The sequence below is a fragment of the Equus caballus genome, chromosome 4, assembly GCF_041296265.1.
Source record: "Equus caballus isolate H_3958 breed thoroughbred chromosome 4, TB-T2T, whole genome shotgun sequence".
NCBI lineage: Eukaryota > Metazoa > Chordata > Mammalia > Perissodactyla > Equidae > Equus > Equus caballus.
Window position 1 is genome coordinate 14,014,110 of NC_091687.1, and position 20,990 is coordinate 14,035,099.

At 45.6% G+C, this 20,990-nt stretch overlaps 1 protein-coding gene across 5 annotated transcripts in view; it reads left to right on the forward strand.

The window, feature by feature from the left end:
- Window positions 1-2,155: 2,155 nt before the first annotated feature.
- HECW1 (HECT, C2 and WW domain containing E3 ubiquitin protein ligase 1) overlaps window positions 2,156-20,990 on the forward strand; it is a 393,767-nt gene continuing 374,932 nt past the window's right edge. For 2 of the 5 annotated variants that reach the window (XM_070265506.1, XM_070265508.1), the window contains exon 1: window positions 3,613-3,928. In XM_070265506.1, the coding sequence (XP_070121607.1) occupies window positions 3,806-3,928 (123 nt within the window). In that variant the 5' untranslated portion in view covers window positions 3,613-3,805. Of the gene's footprint in view, window positions 2,488-3,500; window positions 3,929-20,990 lie in introns of those variants that run through there. The other 3 variants (XM_023638970.2, XM_014738981.3, XM_070265507.1) reach the window with 3 other exon arrangements.

Genomic DNA, 20,990 nt, shown 5'->3' on the forward strand with positions numbered 1-20,990 from the left:
TGTGTAAGATTAGTATTGCTGAGGCATTGGGACTGTGACTTATTGTTATTGCATTTATTACAGTGTTTGGAGTATATCAAAGCTTGATAAATAGGATTCATAAACAGATGGCTTTAAAATTCACGGCAAGCCTTTTTATTTCTCCACCAAATATGCCTCGCTGTAAGGTTAGGGCAGCTGAAGTCAGTTCGCTCTAGATTGGAGGTATTCTGCTGGCCATGAGACCTTAGGGAAATTACAGAACCCTGTGTAGCCTTGGTCTTTCTCCTCCGTAAATCAGGATGATGCTACCCAGACTGCAGGGGGACTGTGAGGGATAAGCAAGATAATGCGAGTGTGAGGAATAAAGAAGACAGCAAGTGTGAGTGCGTATGTTGCCACTGCACGTGGCACGTAGAAGGCGCTTTACAAGGAGTTTATCTACTCAGCATGTTAAAATGTGAAATTTTGTGTACTTCTGCTTTCATATCTTCTGCCTTCATATAAAAAAAGAAACTCTCCAGGGGAAAATAAAGCACACCTCAGGATTGTTCTATCAATCACTTTTATGAGAGACGTTGACTTAAGTTATCTCCGTGATACAGAGAACAGAGAGGAAGATCTCTAAGCCAAGTTGATGCTGCTTCACCGAAAATAATGAAGTGAACATCCTGGCAATTAATTGAGGTAAAGAATTATCCTTTATTGTGGTTTGGTGATATTGTGATCATTTAGAAACCATGGATGCTGGTTCGTGGCAAAGCTTTTGTTTTCATTCAAGTCTCTGGTTGGAAACATGACACGGTTGGTGGATGTTGCTGCCTGGTACCTACAGAGGAGCTGTCGTAGTCTATTCTTGGAGAGTTTTCTTCATATAGGAGGTGACAGTAATTGGAGTGTAAAATCTACTGGAGAAATGTGTGCCCCGCTTTCTGCACAGATCCTTAGCTGAGGTTTGAAAAGTCGGCACCTTCGATCTCACTGACCGGGAGGTCTAAAGGCGGCAGGCAAGGAGAAGGTGTCTATCAGGAAAGGTGGAGGCCTGGGCACCCCCTCCTCCAGTGGGATGAGGAGAGGGAAGCCCTTATGATGTGTGCCTTCCAGGATAAAGGGGTACAGCTAGTAAAGCTGCCTTCACATCTTCCAAGGTTTCCACTTCTGGAAAGTTCTGGTTGTGAGAGAGAGATCAATGCAAAGAGGCTGGTCAGTGAAATAAGAGCCACTGAGAAACAGCCCATCATACAGTATTTGGAGGGGCGGGGGGAGGGGAGAGGCTTGTTTGGGGAGGTCTGTGTTGGGGTCTTCAGTAAGGAGTCTGGAGTCAGAGCCAACCCTCTGTTGATTCTAGAGGACTGCGTCAGTGGTATGGGAAAGAAAACTTCTCAGGATGTGAAAAATGTCTTATGTAGGGGATGCTGGGCAGGAGAATGGGGAGAAATAAATAAGCATTGGGAAGAAAGCGCTGAGGTCATGGAATCACAGACTATGAGATTATGTGCTCAAAACCACTGCATCTTATGTGAACACACACGGGCCAAGAACAGACCAAATGCACACAGATTTACATACGTGCGGCAGCCAGCAACGAGGAGTGACCAACATTTCAGATCTCTTTGCATCTCCGTTGGCTGTACAAGAAGGGGTTTAGCCTTTGCTTCCTTCCAGTTCTGGCATTCTGACACTGTGCGCAGTTTAATGTAAAACCTGGCTGAAAGCTAGTTTTGCCCAAGAATAGATTTTCTGGGGGGATTTTCGTCCTTTGCGTTTGTAATTACGCTGTGGTTTTGTGTGTTCACGGTGCAAATACAGGACGGTGCCTGGACATGTGTCTGTGTTTATAACTGTATGTAAGGGAGGTGGAGAAAGTGTGTAAGACAGAGGCCAAGAACACCTGTCCTAGGGTACCTGCTGGGGTGTCTGTACCACATCCTTTCTGAACACGCTGTTTGCACAAACACAAAAGGGCCGATGGGCCGGCGCGGGTGCTGGATATGCCCAGTGCGCGAGCTGGGTGTTGGAAGGACGGGGCCGGCGGTAACAAGAATCAATATATATTTACGGCGCCGGGGAGCGGGGGGGGGTGCGTGGAGGCTGCAGGGCGGGGCAGCGCTAATGAGAGCAAGCCTGGCTTGTGGTTGGTTCTGGAGTCTGGTACCCATAGAGGAGCAGGCAGGGAGGGAGGGGATGCGGGCGGGAGGATAAAGCGATGAAGTGTGCTGCGTTACCGCGCATCAGGCGCCGTTGTGGGAGCCGGAATACCGTGCGTCTCTGACCGAGCCGGCCCTCTCCTGCGCACGCCCTCACCCAGACACGCAAGCCCCTCTGCTGTGGCCGTGGCCGTGGCCGGCCGCTCGCCCGGAGCACCCGGAGCGCGGCGAGAGCAGGTGGGCGCCCCGGTCCCCCGGCAGGTCCCCGGCGCCCGGCGCGCCATGCAGGGCACGTGCGCCCCCCGGCTCTAACCTGCGCGCTGACGGGAGCATGATCTGTGCCCAGGCCGGGGCTGCCAAGGTAAGCGGGCGCCGAGCGGGGACTCTGCCTGCCGCCCCTTCCCCCGCCCTGCTCTGGGCGGCTTCCTCGCGGCTCCCGAGGCCCCGGCAGCGCCCTCCCTCCGCAGGGCCCGGGATACACCCTCCTCCCCACCCTCTCGCTTCTCCCGCGAGGTTCAATTGTCAGCCTGGGGCGCGCCGCTGCCCGGGCTGGGTAGGCGTCCCCGGGTGGCGACCCCGGCTCGGGTACGGCAGGCACACCGGGCCCTCCTGCGGGGCAGGAGAGAAACAAAGAAGCCCCCAAGCGGGTTCGCGGCGCCTCCCCCGCCCCCCGGCGCCCTCCTGGTGGCGAAGTGGTGTCAGGGGAGGGGGCGGAGAGACCTACGTAATCTCCCTTCGCAGCCCACACCCACCCCTTGCGAACCAAAGCTCTGGATTTGGCTTTGCCTCGGGCTCCCTTTTAGGCAATTGTGTCCCATGCAATGCCCACGGTTAGCCGAGCGAGCACCCACAGCCCCCGCACGAGCTCGCCGGTGCTCGCTCAGGGTGCGCGTGGCAGGTCCGGCCCTCGCTCCCCTGGGTGGTGGCAGGCGGGGAGGATGCGCGGTGTGGGTGCTCCTCCAGCGGCTCCCTGTCCCCGGCCGGCTGCGCCGCCCAGCCTGGCCTGCCACCTGAGTTTTAGCGGGAGCAGCCCCTCATGTCGCCTACCGTATTGCGACCTGCACACAGGCCGGGGGGAGCCGCTGGGAAAAACGCGGCCAGTCCATTTTTGGCTGGAGGGGCGCTTCCTCCTACCCCTACATTCGCGGACCGTGACAATGCACCAAAAGCCGAGGGCTCAAACAATGTGGCCCCTCCATGCCCCGCTCCTCCAGTGCCTTCTGATCGCTCTGCCGCCTTGATGTCCCAGCCACTTGGCGGATCTGCGGAGTGTGGGCGCGTGGTCTGTCTGTCTTGCATACAGAGGCTGGGCACCATAACTTCTTCGCTGCCGAATTTCAGCGCGTAGGGGGAGCTGGCAGAGACACAGGCTGCAGAGATGCCCGGCTTCCTATGTTTCCGGGCACAGCGCTCCCCAGTCTGCATTGGGCTGACACCAGATCGCATGTGGGAATTTTCCTAGTTGCTGAAGACACTGTTTGACGTTGCTGTAGTTTCGTGCTTACTTCTCTTGGGATCTGCAGTGGTGCCATTCTCCCCTTGTTTTTTATTTTTCCTCTTTGAAAAGAGACCCAGGCTGTGTTCAGCAGAAATGGATACAGGAAGAGCAGCATAGTGCAAAGACTAAGGGACGCGGCTTCTCTCTTTTCCTGGGATTTAAAGGCGATTTAGAAGGGCAGATGCCCTACCCGAAAAGGCCAGCCTTTAAAGACCCCGGCAGTGTCCTGGTCCGAGGCATCTCTAAGCAGGTGGCAGGATCTGCGTTTCTCATCAGCGGACTCGCTCCGGCTGTGGCTATTACGGTAATTCGTTCTAGATGGGGGATTCATTTTGAAAATGTGTGTTTTCCACTAAGAAGGGATTAGAGTCCACATGCCTACCCTGGTATGACTGTGTGTGCCCGGAGCGAAATCCAGTGTGGCAGGTTCCTTGTCGCCCCTTCTCGCTGCTTGCTCCCTCCTCTGGAATGTGGCATTGGAGAACGTAGCGCTGTTTTCATTCCTAGACCGACAGACAAATTGGACTTGAGAGTGTTTCATTTCTGACTAATTCTGGAATCCTGGTCTAGTGCATTTGGCAGTCTGGTGGAATGACAGTTCTGTTTTTGTCTGGGGTAGCTATTTCATGAAGGCAAATTGCCTAAGTTTGTTCAGATTGTGGCATTATTGACTTGATGGGGGGACCACGTCCTGAGCCAGCACAGTCTATCAATGCATCAGTACAGAGGGACTGCAGCTGCCGTGATGTGTGTACGTAGCATCATTTCATTCCTTTTATACTTCTGCCTTTTAAAGACGGGTGTTTTAAAAGGTCGCTTTCAGCTTTACCTTCTAGGATGCTTGCTTCAGATATGACTATTATTATCGGAAACGCTAAAAGGCCAGATGTGATCATGGGGAGACAAGCCTGTGTCGTCTTTTTCCTTATCTACAAAGTGAATAAGTTGGGCTAGCTGATCTCTACGCTTCTTTCCAGTTCCAGCCTTGTGTAATAATGGTAGAGCAGTAAGAAAAGTTACCCAGTTTAGCAAGGCAAACAAGTATAGCCCAAACCATGTAAGCAATCCAAAGTTTGATTTTAGAATTTATGGTTTATTTTTATACCTGCAATTTTTTTTAGTCCCCCCATCTGCATTTTTCCCATAAATGGAATTAGCCAACAACTCAAACAGGTCATTTTTTGGTTCACTATAGCAAAAGATTTGGTTGGAGCTGGGGCACAGAGAAGAATGTTGAATTAATCGGATAATAGCTTTTCTCCTGATCTGTGGATTAGTTCTCTATTCCAGCCCCATCTCTTGTGGATAATCAAGAATGTAGCTTATTTCTAATGATTGATTTTTTTTTGTTTTTAATGAAAGACTCTAGGTGGCTGTTTCATCCTATCCAGCCATTCGCAACAGCATCCAACTTACTTTCCCTGATAGAATTTGGCGTTGCTCATAAAACTTGCTAGCTAGCACTGTTGCTTGTTGTAAAAACGACAACAATTATTCTAAACAGGCGAGCAGAGTGTTTTCACGTGCTTATAGTAGTTTCTACAGCTTAGAGATACTGGAGGTATTTCGTCATTGATTTATGCTTATCCACACAATCTTCCACAGCACTGTGCTCGTTTTCTCTTTTCTTTTCTTTTTTTTTAAGTTACAATCAAAATAACATCCTAGCATAACAGTACCTGCCAGGCGTAATGAGTCGCTCCCTCTTTCATTTTCCCACAGCCTTCTTGTCCATACTGCTAAGGCAGCCCGTGTGATATTGCAGTCACATGAGTTGTGAATGGGCCACAGCCCCTTGTCATACACATGGTATGAGTGTCTCCAGGACAAGGACATTGTTAAGTGCGTCTCTCATCTCTCCGGCACCTCACACCTTGCTGGGGACCTGGTGTGTTCTCAGGAATGTTGACTGAGTGGATTTCAGGTCCTAAAAATGCCCTCTACCTGTTTAGGAAGGAGGTGGGTGGGAATTCTTCCTTCCCTTTGCGAGTCAGATGGGCGAATCAGAGAGGTTATGTAACCTGGTGAGGGGACCCGGGGAGCCTGCACTCTAATCCAGGCCTCCGCCATGCTGCCTGGGGGAGAAACTCCACCCCACCCTCAGTAGAAAGCAAGTAGACTCTAAGTTGAAATGCGGCAGGTCTGGGTTCTTTACTTTTTATCTGAGCCACCTGGATTGTCCATTTTGACAAACTCGATCTGATAACTGCCCTGTTCTTGCTGTGGCTTTAAAAGGAAACCCATTCGGCTCAAGCACTGTGTCCTCTCACCTGCACTTAGACAGAAAGGGTGGGTGCCCCTCTGCCCGCCTCCTCTCCAAGCCTTGCCTCCACCGCCCAGAGCCTGTGGGAGAATGGACTTGTCTAGGGAATGCCCCTGACTGACTCATCATTTGTTCAGATCACGTTTAACCGCTGTAAGCTCTGCTTCGGAAACAACCCGGCAGCTAGACCACAGACGGCCGTCGTTCCTGCGCTGGGCCACCAGACAGATTTCTGTGCAAACAGGTCTGGCTTACAGAGAGACCCCTGCTTCTCTCCCATCACTTACTTCCTTTCCATCCTAAAAAACAGGACAGGTTTCCGCTACGGGCAGGAAACCAGGGAGCTCTGACCCCAAGTGCCCTTTCTGTAACGCAGCCTGTTTGACATTCATGGCCTTTTAGAGAAGACTGTGTGAAATGTTCTGTGTGGCTTTTTCTAAGTCACTTTTCCTCTCTGAGGTTTACTTTCTTCTTCTTTAACAGTAGGGAGTTGAACCAGGTAATGCCAAAGATCACTTGGAACACCATGATTCTGTGATTGTTTTTGTTGATTTATTCAGTTGAGCCAATTGGAGGGCGAAAAATATTTTTTTTTTTGGTGAGGAAGATTGTCTCTGAGCTAACATCTGTGCCAGTCTTCTTCTATTTTGTATGTGGAACGCCGCCACATCGTAGCTTGACAAGCAGCGTGTAGGTCCACACTAGGGGTCCAAACCCGTGAAATCCAGACCACCAAAGCAGAGGGCGAGAACTTAACCACTACACCACCGGGCAGGCCCCTGTTAGTGATAATTTAACTTGACAATATAGATAGTAGAACTCGTAAAGTCTGTTGTCTGCCAGCCCCTGCATCATCTAATAATCACTCTGAGCCGTCTGTTAATGCTATTCTCTGTAAATATACTACTTCTTTCTTATTTGTAAAACTAGATTTACTATGTGAAAGGAAAAGTTTGTGGCACTTCCGGACCCCAGTGAGGAGAGCAGTGATGGAAAAGCATACAATCCTCAACTCCTGTACAGAATGTTTAGAATTTTAAGGTTTGATCCTCAGGATTCCAAGACCTACGTAAAGCATTTATATTCTCACCCTTGAGTGTGTTTCACGGTGAAGAACTCTTGCCGTCCAGAGCGTGCCCTGAGTTTGTCCAGCAATGTCCCTCTCCATGTTCTTTGCTTCCTCATTTTGCTCTTTTCTTGTTTTTTGTTTTTGCCTCCTGTTTAGCTCCGGTGACCTCCTGTCACATCCATAAAGCCTATGCCACTAGTAGCAGCGCCCCCACCCTCACCCCCTGCCCCACCAGGTGCAGGAGTCAGAGCCTCATACCTTCCTCCTCGTGTCCGCCTTTTCCACGGGCTTCGTGAGCCTTGCTTCTCAAGATAGGCTGCGGTTTGGAGGCAGGCTGCCTCCTCTGATGATTTTGTTTATAGGAGACGTGTATTTCTCATGGGCTTTCTGACCACCAGGCATTTGTGTCTTAAAGCTCCTTAAGTACTTTAGGAAACACAGCAGTATATAGGCGATTTATCCCATACCATGAAGTGTGGATGTCGGGGTATCGCTAAGTGGTTCTCATGTTCTGTGACCTGGGCACAGGATGAGAATAATGTCACTGCTTGTTGGCGAGATACCATAAAGACCACTCCTAGGTCACTGGATTCCCATAGCAACAAGTGATGTGAGTCCTGTTCACATTATTAGTTCAGAACCCACACTTTTCCTGATTTATTGGCCCAAAGCTTGATGCACACAGATGACTGAAAAATAAGGATAGAGCGTACAGGCAGGCTCTTCTGGTGTTATTAGCCATCTATTGCATTGCAATATTTTGGGGAAAATGCAGCGGTTGGAACTTAAACTCGTATCGGGGGCGCGAGGGGGAGGGGAGATGGAGAGAGCTGGAAAAGGATGCCATCTGTGCCCATGATGACGAATGCTATCCTGGAGACTTCATTCGGGGTCCCTTTTATATATTTAGTGAAGCAGATTTTCCCTTTCACGCTTTCTAGATCTATTTGTATTGCACAGATGTCAGGGAAGTATCATGTGTGTGAAAGGAAAGAAAAAAAAAGACGGAAATTCACATCCATCACCAGGGATCGTAATTCAATCACTTTGTCCTTAAACTGACACCCGTTTAACCTGCACGAGTGTTCCCTGCTTTTGCTTTCGGGGTTTCAGTCCGAGCAGTTGGAGAAACAGAAATCTCAGTCTTGTGCAGTATTGAAATTCAGAGATTCAGGTTAAGGGGGGAATAAAGATGGGGAGACTAGAATTAGGCACATTCCATCTTGGTTGCTGTCAGTCCCAGAGCTAATGGAACCCATCCACCATGCGTCATCTCCCTTCCTGTAACACACTGACCGGCTGAAAAAACTACAGGGCACAATCAATAGATGTTCATTCTTAAAAGGACTTCTCTTTTTCCTTACAGTTATTCGGAATTCGTTTTACCATCAAAACTTAAAACTACTTAATTAACAAATTTTTTCCCTCTGTTTTGAGCACAAGTTATTTTTGTGGAAATGAGCTTTTGAAGTTGAGGAAGAAAATCGTTTTGAGGGTTTTGCCAGTATTTTCTCCCCCCACCCCTCCTGTGCCTCCCCCCTCCCCAGCTCCTGCGTGTAAAGGGAGGGACAGCAAGATGACGGGAAGCAAACAGTTGGCGCACAAATGTGATGCAGTAGATTCCGTTTTACAGATCCCTCCCTTGCCCCCCGCCCCCACCATTGATTTTCTGTTCCCTCTTGTGGGTCAGGCCTCAAAAAAGTTGTCCACACTGGCTTTCTCCACTTAGTCTCAGCCTGTAGAGACATATTTTCTTGCGTAATGTTTGATGTCAGCAAACAATACATTTAACGTATATGTAAATTAGGAAACAAAACAATACAAATGTCCGCTGTGCAGCCTGAGACCAGAACACTGTTCATTTGAAGCTCCCTATGTGCTCCGGCCTCATCTCTCCTTCCACCCCTCCTGCCACTGGCCCCATGGTGGTCACCTGTGGTCTCAGCCTGGAGAGGGCAAGGTCACTTCTCTGTCCCAATGATGCTGACATCTCAGCAGCGCTTCCTGCCATGGACCCCTCCCTCTTTCTCGAGCTCCCTGCTTCCGGGACACCAGCTTGTCCTGGTTTCTCTGCTGCCTCCCTGGGTGCTCTTTCTCAGCCTCTCTTGATGGCCCCTGGACTTTTATCCCTACTGACCTCTACTGAATTTTGCCCTCGATGTGTTGTAATTCTCCAGGGCTTGGCTCTCAGATCTCTTCTCTTGCCTGTGTTCCTGCCTTTGGTCTCAATACGGCCTCCGTGCTGAAGATCCCAAGTTGGCTTCATCAGTCTTGACTCATTCCCAGACGCCAGCCCTGAATGTGCCACCGCCCAGCCTCTCCCCTCAGATGCCATGTAATCTTAAATTTATATGTGCACCACACAACCCCTGCTTTTCGCTCCCCCAACCTGCTTCCCCTCCAGTGTTCTCTGTCTCTGTAAGGAACAACTCTGTTGTTCTAGTCGCTCAGGCCAAGTGCCTTTGAGTCCCCTGACTTCTCTCTCTCTTGCCCAAATCTAGCCTTTAGCAAATCGCTCTTCCTTCCTCTCACCCCCTCCATCCAGCACAACCATGCCCATCTAAGCCACTGTGATCTCTCAGCTTTTGCACTTGATTCCTAAGCAATGTCCTGCATTCCTTGCCCATCTGCAATCTATTCTCTATGTAGCAGTGCAAATAATCTTTTAAAAATATAAGACATATCATTCCTTCATTCAACAAACGTTGACTCTGTGCTATGTCCCAGGCATTATTTTAAGGTGCTGGCATGGAGCACGACACAGCACAGAACAGTCACAAATCTCTGTTGTTTCTTTGCCCACAATCCTCCGACGGTTCCATCCCACTCAGAATGAAATCCAGACTCCTTATTTGGCCTGCAAGGCTCTCCATCGCCGGCCTCCAGCTCCTGCCTCACTGATTTCTTCTCCATAAACTATTTCCCCGACTCCTCGAGGTGGGGGTTGGGGGTCTTCATTCCGGCCTGGACCTTGTGTTGGTCCTGAGGCTCTGTGTTGTTTATCCTGGCTGGCTTCTCTAACAGTTAAAGCTCAAGTCGTCTTTGCTTCCTCCTCGGCACCCAGCAAGGAGCAGCCGGACGCTCAATTATTGTTGAATTGAATCACTTTGTTGTTGTTGTTGTTGTTGCCAGCACTTGATATGACTGCCCTCTGCCCTCTGCTCTCTGCCTCCTCTGGGCCACACTGACTTTGTCATCTCGAATGTGAGCGTGTCGTTCCTGTGTTCGGAACCCTTGGGAGTGGCCACAGTCTCCACAATAAAGAACCAGCTCCCCAGGCTGGCCTGGCGGGCATGTGGGCCGTGACCACCGTGTCACTAGGCTGCCCCGTTGGACTCGGCTGCAGCCAAATGGATCTTTTTCCCATTTCTCCACACACGTTCTGTGCTTTCCTATAATTAGTTACTTTTTTCCTTATGCTATTTTCTACTCTGATTCCCTACCCCTCTGTAAACTATCCATTTTTTAAGATCTAGCTTAAATCTTGCTTCCTGGTAGAAGCCATCACTCGGTTTCCCAGTAGATGTATTTCTCCCCCACTGCATTCCCCTGTGACAGGCATTACAGTAGGCTCCACATTAACTCTCCTCCCTGTCAGCCTCTCTTCTAAATGACGAGCTCCCCAATATTAAGGACCGTGTCACATTTATCTTAGGATCCTGAAACCACCTGCCCCAGTATCTGCCACTGCAGGGATTTCTCTGACTGTTAAATGAATGAGTGATGCAAGGAACAACCGAAGAGTTGAGAAGGTCTGTGTTTTATAGCTTCCAGAATGGCATTATGCACAGTGTATGAATCCATGAAATACGGGTCCCAGTGGGAAGTGGAAAGTTGGGAGAGGCGAGCCCCACAGAGACAGGGATTTCTATCTGCTTTGTTTGTTGATTCTCCTGAGTGCCAACAACAGTGCTTAGTAACAGAACTCAGTAACTGCTTAAAGATGGAATGCAGTTTCTAGCCGGATGATATCTTAAGTTTCTAATATCCTTGTTATATAAATGAGCAAACCCGGGGACTGGAGAGGCTTTCCCGAGATCACACAGTTAGACATGGACCCTGTCTCCTCCCTGTTCTCCAGCCCTGAACAGTGTCCGACCTGGATGGAGAATGCCCAAGAACATTTTCCAAGGTGATGCCCAACAGTGTTATTTTCTTACCAATGTCTGAGTGACTCCCTTCTTCAGGAGAAGCCTAACTTTTTAGATCTTCTGAAAGAAGCAACAGAGGAGAAATTTCAGAGCCTTGGCGATGGGAGACAGCATTTGTGTTTCCACACTGGTTCCCCTGCTGCTTGTGTGGGCCATTCATTCTGCAGGTGCCTGAGCAGATCTGGACCCCTGACTTTCGTGGACCACGCTCTGGGATTTTGCTTAAACCTGGTGTCTACTCGAAAGGATCAAGTGGTCATTGTTTCTTAGACCCTCTAAGGGCAGAATCATTTCGTGATGAAATCATCCAGTTTTCATTTCAACAGGGAGTTTTACAGGCAATGTTGCTCTCCGGCTTTGCTAACAACTTTCAATGACAACCTAGCACAATTTTTGATGAGATATCGCTCACAGGAACTTTGCAAGCATTCTCCATCTTTTTGTTGCAAGCTAGTAAAATTTATCTTTCTTAGAAACTTACATTCACCTCGTGGTTTGACATCCTCAGGAAATATAGTTGAAAGTCACAAATTGTTATTTTCATCTTTTTTCCAGGAGAAAGGAAAAATATCACTATATGTATAAGGAATATTAAGGAGGCTTCAATCTTCTAACGAGAAATTTGACCAAGGGACTGTTGGATCACAATCCAAAATAATAATGCATTATATGTGTGTATACATACATGTTTCTATGTGCAAATGTATAGAAATATATATATGATATGTATGTAATTTTTTAAAATCTTGGTTAATTATTTTCAATTACTTGTTCACTCAGAAGACATTTCTTGAGCTCTTATTATGTGACAAGTATTTATGCTTGTTTGTGTGTGATGTAAGTAGACAAAAATGCACTTACAGTTTAGGGTGAAAATGACCAAAGAGAAAGCAAAATTAAATCCACGCAGTGGAGAATCGTCTAGTTTGAGAAGGCAAATGGGAAAAGTTGTGTCGTCTAGGAGTGATTATTTTATTTTCACACTGTTAGTGGAACATCTATTATGTAGACGCTGGGCTGGGAACTGGGTTACCACGGTGGATGGATACACAGCCATGTTCCTCGTCTTCACCAGTGAGGTCCTCAGATTTACAGTATTGCTTCCTGAGAAGCTGACTCACGGTTTGGTCATTAAACAGAACATCACCCTTGTCAGGCACTTAGAAATCACTGTGATATTCTTTAATTAAACTTAATTTTAACAAAATCGAATGCTCCTCTCGTTGATCTTAGGCACCTTAGGGCCAAGGCATTGGGTCTATTACCTGGGAACCCACTGCTGTAGGAACATGCTCCCTCAAGACTTGAAGCTTTGCCACAAATTTTCTTTTTTCCAGTGATCCAGAGAACATTCTGGAACAGGAAGCACTTTTTTCTCTAAATACTCCATATGGACTTTTGTGAACAGCTGTGTCCAGGGACATTCTGCAGCTCAGACTTGCCGCCTGCTCAGGACCCACAGACTCCCAGGACTGGGGGAAATGAATGACCTGGCCTGGTGCACGTGGTTAGCAGGTGGACAAGGCTTCAGGTTGCTGAAGTTTGTAGATCACACTGGACACTGGGCCACAGCCCGCTTGCCTGCCTTATGCTGTGGAATAGTGACGCTGCAGCTCCTCAGATGGGTGGGCTGTGTGTGTGGGTGGGGGGAGGCAAGAAGACCCAGGGCCAGGCCTCCTCTACAAACGTCTGTGTCCTGCTCTGCATTAAATGGCATTTATCTCGTTAACCTAGGATAATTTTTAGTTTCTTAGAGAAAGCACTGAATGAACCATTTCAGCTAGAAAGAGAAGGTTGAGGGGTTACGGCAAGAGAGATGAAACAAATCTAAAGCCAAGTTGTGTCTGCCAGTGTGGGAGTGATGGGGGAGTGTAGGAGTTGGGTTCAGCTCCCCTGCATTCTGTGGGCCTGACCTCTCCCTTTTGCAAGTGTTCATTTGTCTCTGCTCCATAATGTAACTGATGCACTATTTCTGTAGAAGCATTAAGCTTTGTGGTAGGAATGTTTTCTTAAGTGTAGAATTCTTGCCTCTGAAATTTCATTTTAGAGGCAAAAGAGTGAATGGCTTTGTTTTTACATTGAGCGCATCCTGGTGCGAATTTGCAAATGGCTTTTGAGGGATCCAGATAGTTTATTTTTCAAATCTATTTTTTCAAAGTGCTATTAGCAGGTGGAACTCATGACTTCAGGCATTTTTCAGGCAATGAACTCAGTGAGATTTGAAAATTAGCTAGGCCATTTATAGATTCATAGAATGCCGGCTGGGGAAGGAACCTAAGCCACGTGTCACTTAACCCCCTCACTTTCCACATGATAAAACAGCCGCCTCCCAGGGTCACAGAACTTGCATTTGTTAAACCTGGGGTGGGAAGCTGTCTCTGGGCTCCTTGCCCAACGCTCTGGAGCACACTTTGGGGGCAGGGCAGGAGACCTGGATGTCCCCAGGGTCCAAGCAGATGTGTGTGTGTGGGGTGGGGTGACAGGGGACTGTGAAACAGGAGCTAGTGCTGGTCACTACTTAGCTTCAAGCCAATTGTTGACATGTGGGAGTGTGACCCAGTGTTGCTAGTTCTTCTGATTTTTCTAAGGAAACCAAGAGACTAGATATTTAAGAGAAATTTTATGATTTTAAGATTCTTTTACTCATTCAATGCAATGATTTTACAATGCTTAGTTGGTCAAACCAGACATAACTGTAAGCTTCCAATTTGCAACTTCTGCTGTAGAAAAACTGTGCTTTGAGGATTTCTAGGATGGAAACAAGAGACCACGATCATGGCTTCAAATACCTAAAATCTGAAATGTGGCAGAGGAACTTGCTCCAAGTCCAGAAGGTGTGCCACTGAGCAGAGGCCACGGGGCCCTTTGTCGGGATGCTGGCTGGAGGCCTGGGACCATGAGCCCCTGGGTGACAAGGCCCAAGAGACCGTGCTCTCTAACTGTGCTGTTGTCTTGAGAGCCCCCACGGCGTCACCTGGCCATGGGAAATGGGCCCAAAGCTTTCAGGACAAAATCCAGTGAGAGAAAAGGTCTGTTTACATAGTTTGCTCTCACTTTTTCTTTTCTGAATAAAAAAGTGTGATTCCTTCTACCCGCTGAGGGATTGCCGCTCGTCTTGCTCCACAATTGCTCTATTCTCTCTCGCCGTAAAGTGTTGTGCAAGGTTTTTCACCTTCTACAACTGCACCTGCCACTGGAAAATTCCTCTCTTTTCTTGATTTTTGCTACACCCCCTTAAAATTTTATTTTTTAAATAAAACATGTATATATCATGATCTAGAGCAAGGATCTGCAGACTAGGGCTATCTGGCCTGTTTCTATAAAGTTTTATTAGAACGCTGTCACACCCATCATTGACATATTTCCTGTGGCGGCTTGCATGCCTCAGTGGCAGAACTGAGTAGTTAAGACGGAGACTATAAGGCCCGAAAAACCTAAAATATTTACTAACTGGCCCTTTAAAAAAAACTTTACTGATTCTAATGTATATGCAGATGACCATATCAGATAGATAATTTGAAAACAAAAAAAATGTATAAAGGATAAAATAGCCACCTGTAATTCAATGACCGGATTTAAGAAGCATTAGCATCTTAATGTATTTCCTCTAAGCATAATTCATTGTAATATTGAAATCACATCATGAATACATTTTTGTGTCCGTTTAACAATATATGAGATGCATTTACTTGTCATACAATTTTTCATATTATATATATTATTTTAATTGGCTAGATAATAATCTATATAGTACTCCCTGTCTGTGTGTATATCTATTACGCACTGATGCTTTATTGTGGCACTTTGCAAATATTTTATATATAAAATTTTGTTTAATCCTTCTAAGCTTATGTGGGAAGTACTATGAAGTCCATTTTACACATGGGAACACTGAGACCGGAACTGTTTCCATGACTTGACCAACTCACACAGCTGGGCTGTCTGACAACCAACCTTGCTTTTTGAGCCATTCGCCTATGACTGGGCACTGAAGTTAAATTTACCTTTGTGGGGTTTTGAGGGGAAGGTGGATATTAGAAATATTGAATTGGTGAACATCAATGTGCACAAATCGTTGACTGCGTTTCTCAATACATCCATAGAAAAGATTCCCGAAAGCAGAACTGATGAATCCCAAAGGCACACTGAGGTTTCCTCAAACACACTGGAAAGCCGCTTTCCAGGAAAGGTGGAACAATGTATACCATACACCAACAGTCGATGAGGGTGCCAGTCTCCAGTTCGTCAGTACTGAGTACTGGGATCTAACCATGCTGTTTTTGCTGTTTTGTCAGGGGAGGAGGGATGCTGGAGGCCGACTCTTTGCAGGTCGTTGTGGCCAGGTGACTCCTCTGAGAGTGACTTCCGGGAAAGATGTTTTCTGGATAAAAAAGGACAGGCTCAGTTGGTGCAAGTCTTTCGCCCTTTGCCCTTCCACGTCTTCCAGCCGTCTGGTGACCAAGGATGGAGGGCTGCAGGCTAAGAATGGCAGGCAAAGGGAAGGGTGCCGGGGACCTGGGGCCCGGCCGGTACTGTTGGGGGAAAAGTACCCCGGTTTAGTGAGGTCTCTGTAGTGAGGGTTCTGATTCTCAGGCAGATGGAATCCTGTCCAGGGCTGTTTCTCCCACTGCCAGTGAAGGGATAAAGGGACAGTGACGCTGTTTCTACAATTCTCTGAACCTGTATTTTGCCAACACCCTCTCCTCCAGTAAGGTCTTGGTGTTTCTCTTTCCAATTTTATGAAGTCTTTATATATTAGAGGTATTAATTCTATCGTATTTGATGTGGTTATACCGTGTCTTTTAATCTTACTTATGGTGACTTACTGCTTGAGTTGGTGATCTTCAGACATCTCCATCAAAAGGTGCAACTTATCTTTACAGTTAGGACTAGGGACCAATTCCTGTTCCCCAATACCCTTTCACTTAGTTCTTTGATCATCCAGTGGATCCTTCCCTGAATCCATTATTACATTGGGGATTGCAAATTGGTGACTTTCCAGTGATATAATTCCTTCCACATTTACTAACTATTATTCTTCTATGAAAAAGAGCTTTCCCTTTTTTCCACTCTCTCTCCTTCTTTTGGGAGGAGGGGGATCACTGTGTTCTTATAGATTTTTATTTACTCAGTGTGATGTAATCAATTACAGTCATTATTCTTTTTGATGCTCAAATTAACCCAATTTTTGCCAGTGGGCGCCTTTTATCTTATCTCCAACGCGAGAAATCGAATGCTTACATTTCTTTGTAATTTTCTACCTTTCTTCCTCCCTCCCTCCCTCTTTCCCTTCTTTTTCTTTGCTTTGGGGTGGGAGGTGCTTATAACATTGGCTGGAACGAGACAATTTAGGTCGTGGTGGTAAAGGAGGGCTTCTTATCTCGCTCTTCTCCTTAATTAAACTGGATTTCGTTTTCTACTGCAGTCTACTTATTTCAGGGCTTTTCTTTAATAAGTAAGTGTTATTCTGTTTCTAGATTAGAATGTGTTTTAATCATGTGTAAACACTGAATTCACGGGGAATTTATTTGAAGTTAACCAGTGTGTTCTCTCCGTTGACCCAATAAAGTGATCAATTACATTAATAGGTTTCCTATTATTAAACTATCTGTATAGTCTTCTGATACACCCAAACTGAACATCTGAATACTGTTTATTATTGTTTGAATTCTGTGTTGATTCATTATGCTTAGTTTTATATATAGATTTATTGGTATTTTTTATTTATAACTAAGTATAAACTATATGTAAATTATATCAATAACATAAATAATATATAGCTATATATAAATATATAAAAATTATATTAGTAATATAGACTATATAAATATATAAATTATATATTAATAATATATAAACTTTACATAAATATATATAACTATATATAAATGAATGAATGAGATTAGTCTGCATTTTTATTATAGTATGTATCTAAAATTTATAAAAATGAATTGGGAAACTGTTGTTTTAGTTCTTTCAAAAAATGAATATGATGTCTGATGATTATTCTCTGGAATTTAAAAAGCCTTTATCTGTAAAATCTTCTCGGGCTTTATGCCTTTTTTGGGGTCAATCTGATAAATGAATTCATTAATCTCATGGTTATCAGTCTATTTAGAGTTTCTACTTCTACTTGAGACAGATCAATTCTTTTCCTAGAAAATTACTTATTTGCCTAAATTCAGACTGTTGACCATAAAATTCTTTCGTACATTTTAAATTGCCTCCTCGTCTGCAGTCTTACTTCCTTTTTTTGGGAATTTTGTATTTCTCCCTCCTTCCGTCTCTTCCTTTATTCCTCCCTCTCTTTTTAAAATAAGATTGGTTAGAGATTTGTCTATTTTATTGTATATTTTTTAACCCAAGAACTAGTACTGGTATTTATTTATCTTGTTTATAGCACTTTCTTATATCTAATGTTTTCATATCTAATGTTTTCATCTATGTGTCTGTTTTTAATAATGTATACTTTATGAGTGCCTTGCTTTTCTCTTTATGCTGTCTTGGATAAAGAGCTAATTTATTTATTTCCATCTTGTCATGTTAGTAACGCTAAGCTAGTCATCCTTTCCTGCTGAGCCTAGATTTGACCTAAGGATTCCTCTCAACATGCAGCCATATGTTGTCACATGTAGGATAGAAGATAGTGCTGTGTCCATCTTTGGAAAATACAATTGGTTACAAGACCTCTTTAATATGTTCAAATTCACCCAAATTATGGTCTTGTACAGCCTACGTTTCCCACTCTTAAATTTTAAGAATAAATTTATTCTTAAACGTGAATGGAATGAGTTTCTCGTTCATAGACTTGGGAGAAAATTTATGTTTTAGTGAGTTTTAAGTGGCATATTTTCCGAGTCTTTCGAAATAAAGGGGATATTTTTTCTCTTACTTTCAGAAATAGTGTTTTGACCCTGACTATCAGTTTTGTGCAATAACTTTTCCCCTAAGACTCTGGAGATATTATTTTTTTATCCTTTACCTTTGGGGGTCATCAAGTCTGAAGACAGCCCAAATTTAAATTCTTTGTAAATAATTTTTTTTCTGCTTGGATACTTTTAGGATTAAAAAAAAGTGTAATTAGAGCATTTCACCAAGATATCTAGGTATATAGGTTTTTGTTGTTGTTATTGGACTTTACTGGAAACATGACAAACAGACAAACTCTTCTTATTTGCATTCATAGCACAGGAAAATCGTCACCTGTTTATTTTTGTGTATTGGCTCTGCTCCTTTGTCATTGTATTTATCTCAGGAACTTTGTTATAGGTTGCTATTTATCTACCAATATTTCCTCTCCCCCTTTTCCTTACTTATTGAACTATGACTTAATTTTGGAATGGTCCCAGTTTAAAAACTCCATTTCCCAGTCTTCCTTGCAGGTAGAGGCAGTCATATGACATACTTGAGTCCAATGAGATACATTTGGAAGTCACTGGGTAGGACTTCTGGGAAAGCTCTTGAAGGGGAGCTGACTCATCTGGCATGCTGCATTTGCTCTTACTCTTCCTCCATATTCAGTCTGGAATGTGGTCATGGTGGCTGGAGTGCCAGCAGCCATTTTGTAAGCTGGGGTAGAGAGTCACACACTAAAGATGTAGAGCAAGGGCTAAGAAAAAGTCTGGATCCAGGGTAGGGTAGCTGCCCTACCAGCCTGGATCTGTCATCTCTGGACTTCTTGTCACAGGAGAGAAAAATAAACTTGTCTCTTGACTAAGCCATTAGTGACGTTTTATTTTGGTCAATGTCTTTGAACAAAATCCCACTCTAATAAACAATCTTTCCTAAAGGTAAATTATCTGCCTCCAACTATCATCCTTTCATGCATTGTTTTTTCCTTTGGCCCTCCTTTTATATTCTCAGAGAGCTTTCTTATTTCTTTTCTACATTTCTAATTTGAATTTCCACTCCAAAGCAGACTTATTTCTATTATTGCCTTTTAAGTTTTCTTGCTCTCTTCCTCCATTTGAGCCATATTCACCTTGCATTTCATCCAGTTTCCTTTGCTCCTTGAATTTGTTTCTTCTAAAATTAAGTCTCAAGTTCTTTTTCACCTCAACTTTCATCTGGTTTTGAAGGACCTTTTATGCATTTATGACATTTATTTCGAATGCAAAATAGATGCAGTTTAGACTTTTCTACTGTTTGCTGTGGCTCCTCTCAAACTCTGCTTTTCCCTGAGTCTTTAGAGTTGTATTCCCTTTATCTGCCTGTTAGACATTTTTTTTTCAGTTTATTCACCTTTGGACAGTAAAACCATCCAGGCTGGGGCCGGCCTGGTGGCACAGCAGTTAAGTTCGCATGTTCCGCTTCGGTGGCCCAGGGTTCGCTGCTTCGGATCCCGGGTGCAGACATGGCACCGCTTGGCAAAAGCCATGCTGTGGTAGGCGTCCCACGTATAAGGTGGAGGAAGATGGGCATGGATGTTAGCTCAGGGCCAGTTTTCCTCAGCAAAAAGAGGAGGATTGGCAGCAGTTAGCTCAGGGCTAATCTTCCTCAAAAAAAAAAAAGAAAAACAACCATCCAGGCCGATGTTCACTAGATGACAAGGGGTGCATATTCCCTCTGTTCTCCTCGGTTCTGAGTGGGTTCTGCCAGGAGCAGAGTCGTCCCAGTATTAACTAGAGCTACGTGAGATGCCCAGTTCCAGCCACACTTTAGTGCCTCCTTGGCATTTATCTCCTGGGGTTATCCAGCAGGGCTTACTTTGAATGAGTGACTTCCCACGGTTGTCCTGTGTGGTCCTCTGACACTGGAACGGGAATTTGTTCCTAGATAATGATGTAAGGCATGCACTGGGAGACTCCTCCTCTCCATTTGAGGGGAGAGTGATTCCAATCCTAGGGCAGAGGGCACCCCTGCCGGATGACCCTTTCTCAGCTGGGTTGAAATATAGGGAGGCGCTCGCATCTCCCAACAGCTGTAGAAAGAGACCACTTGGGAAGGAGAGCCTGAAAAGACAGGTCCCCTGAGCGCGATCACGCCTCCGCGGCGGGGGAGGAGCCAGGTGCGTTTTCTGGCGGGGCGTGGCTCTTGCTTCAGCTCTGAAATAGGGTGGTATGCTGCACATGGAAGCCTCGGCCGGCTGTTTTCTTCAGAGTTTGTCTCTGAACAGATCACAGTTTTGCAGTCCGGCCCATCCCCACTGCAGCTAAGAGAGATTTCTTCCAGGGAGCTGAAAATGTTGATCAGCATTATTGATGCCCCGGGCTGTGCTCTCGGGAGCGGTACCCCCAATGGAAGGCCACGCTCACCTCTGTGTTGGTGGTGGCCAAATCTAGCCCAGGATTTTCCTGACCTAAGTCTGATCGCACTGAGATTTCAAGGCATTTCATCTGAAAAATCCTTTTATCACTACAAGTTTAGCATGTCTAGAGCCAAATTTATGATTTCTCCTGGTAATAACTTGTCATTCTCCCAGCCCTCAAACCTTGTAGTTACGCAACAAGACCCACGTCTAAGGAAACATACTGGAGTTAAGCCACCGGACACCTGCTAAATACCCTTGAGGTTGTTCTAGAATTCCACTTTCCATCTTTTCCATTCTCCTTGCTGCCCCTATGGTGCAGGATTTAACGACTTCGTGTCAATCACACCAGAGGAGCATCGCTGCTCATCTCCTTCTTCATGTCTCTTCTCGCCTCCCTCTCAACAGGCAGATCAGTTCCGGGTTGATCTTCTTTTATGCAGAAGCTCAGAGATTCTACTCTTTTGCTGAAGATCTGCTGACTCCTCCCTTTGATCTGTGGTATCAGGTTCAGAGGCCTTGAATTGAATTCCACGCTCCTCCACCCAGTGGTACTTCCCACTGCTCTCTAAAACGGATACTCGTCTCTTTAGTAGATTCCATATGTCCATTCGGTACTCATCCTCCGCTCTTAGG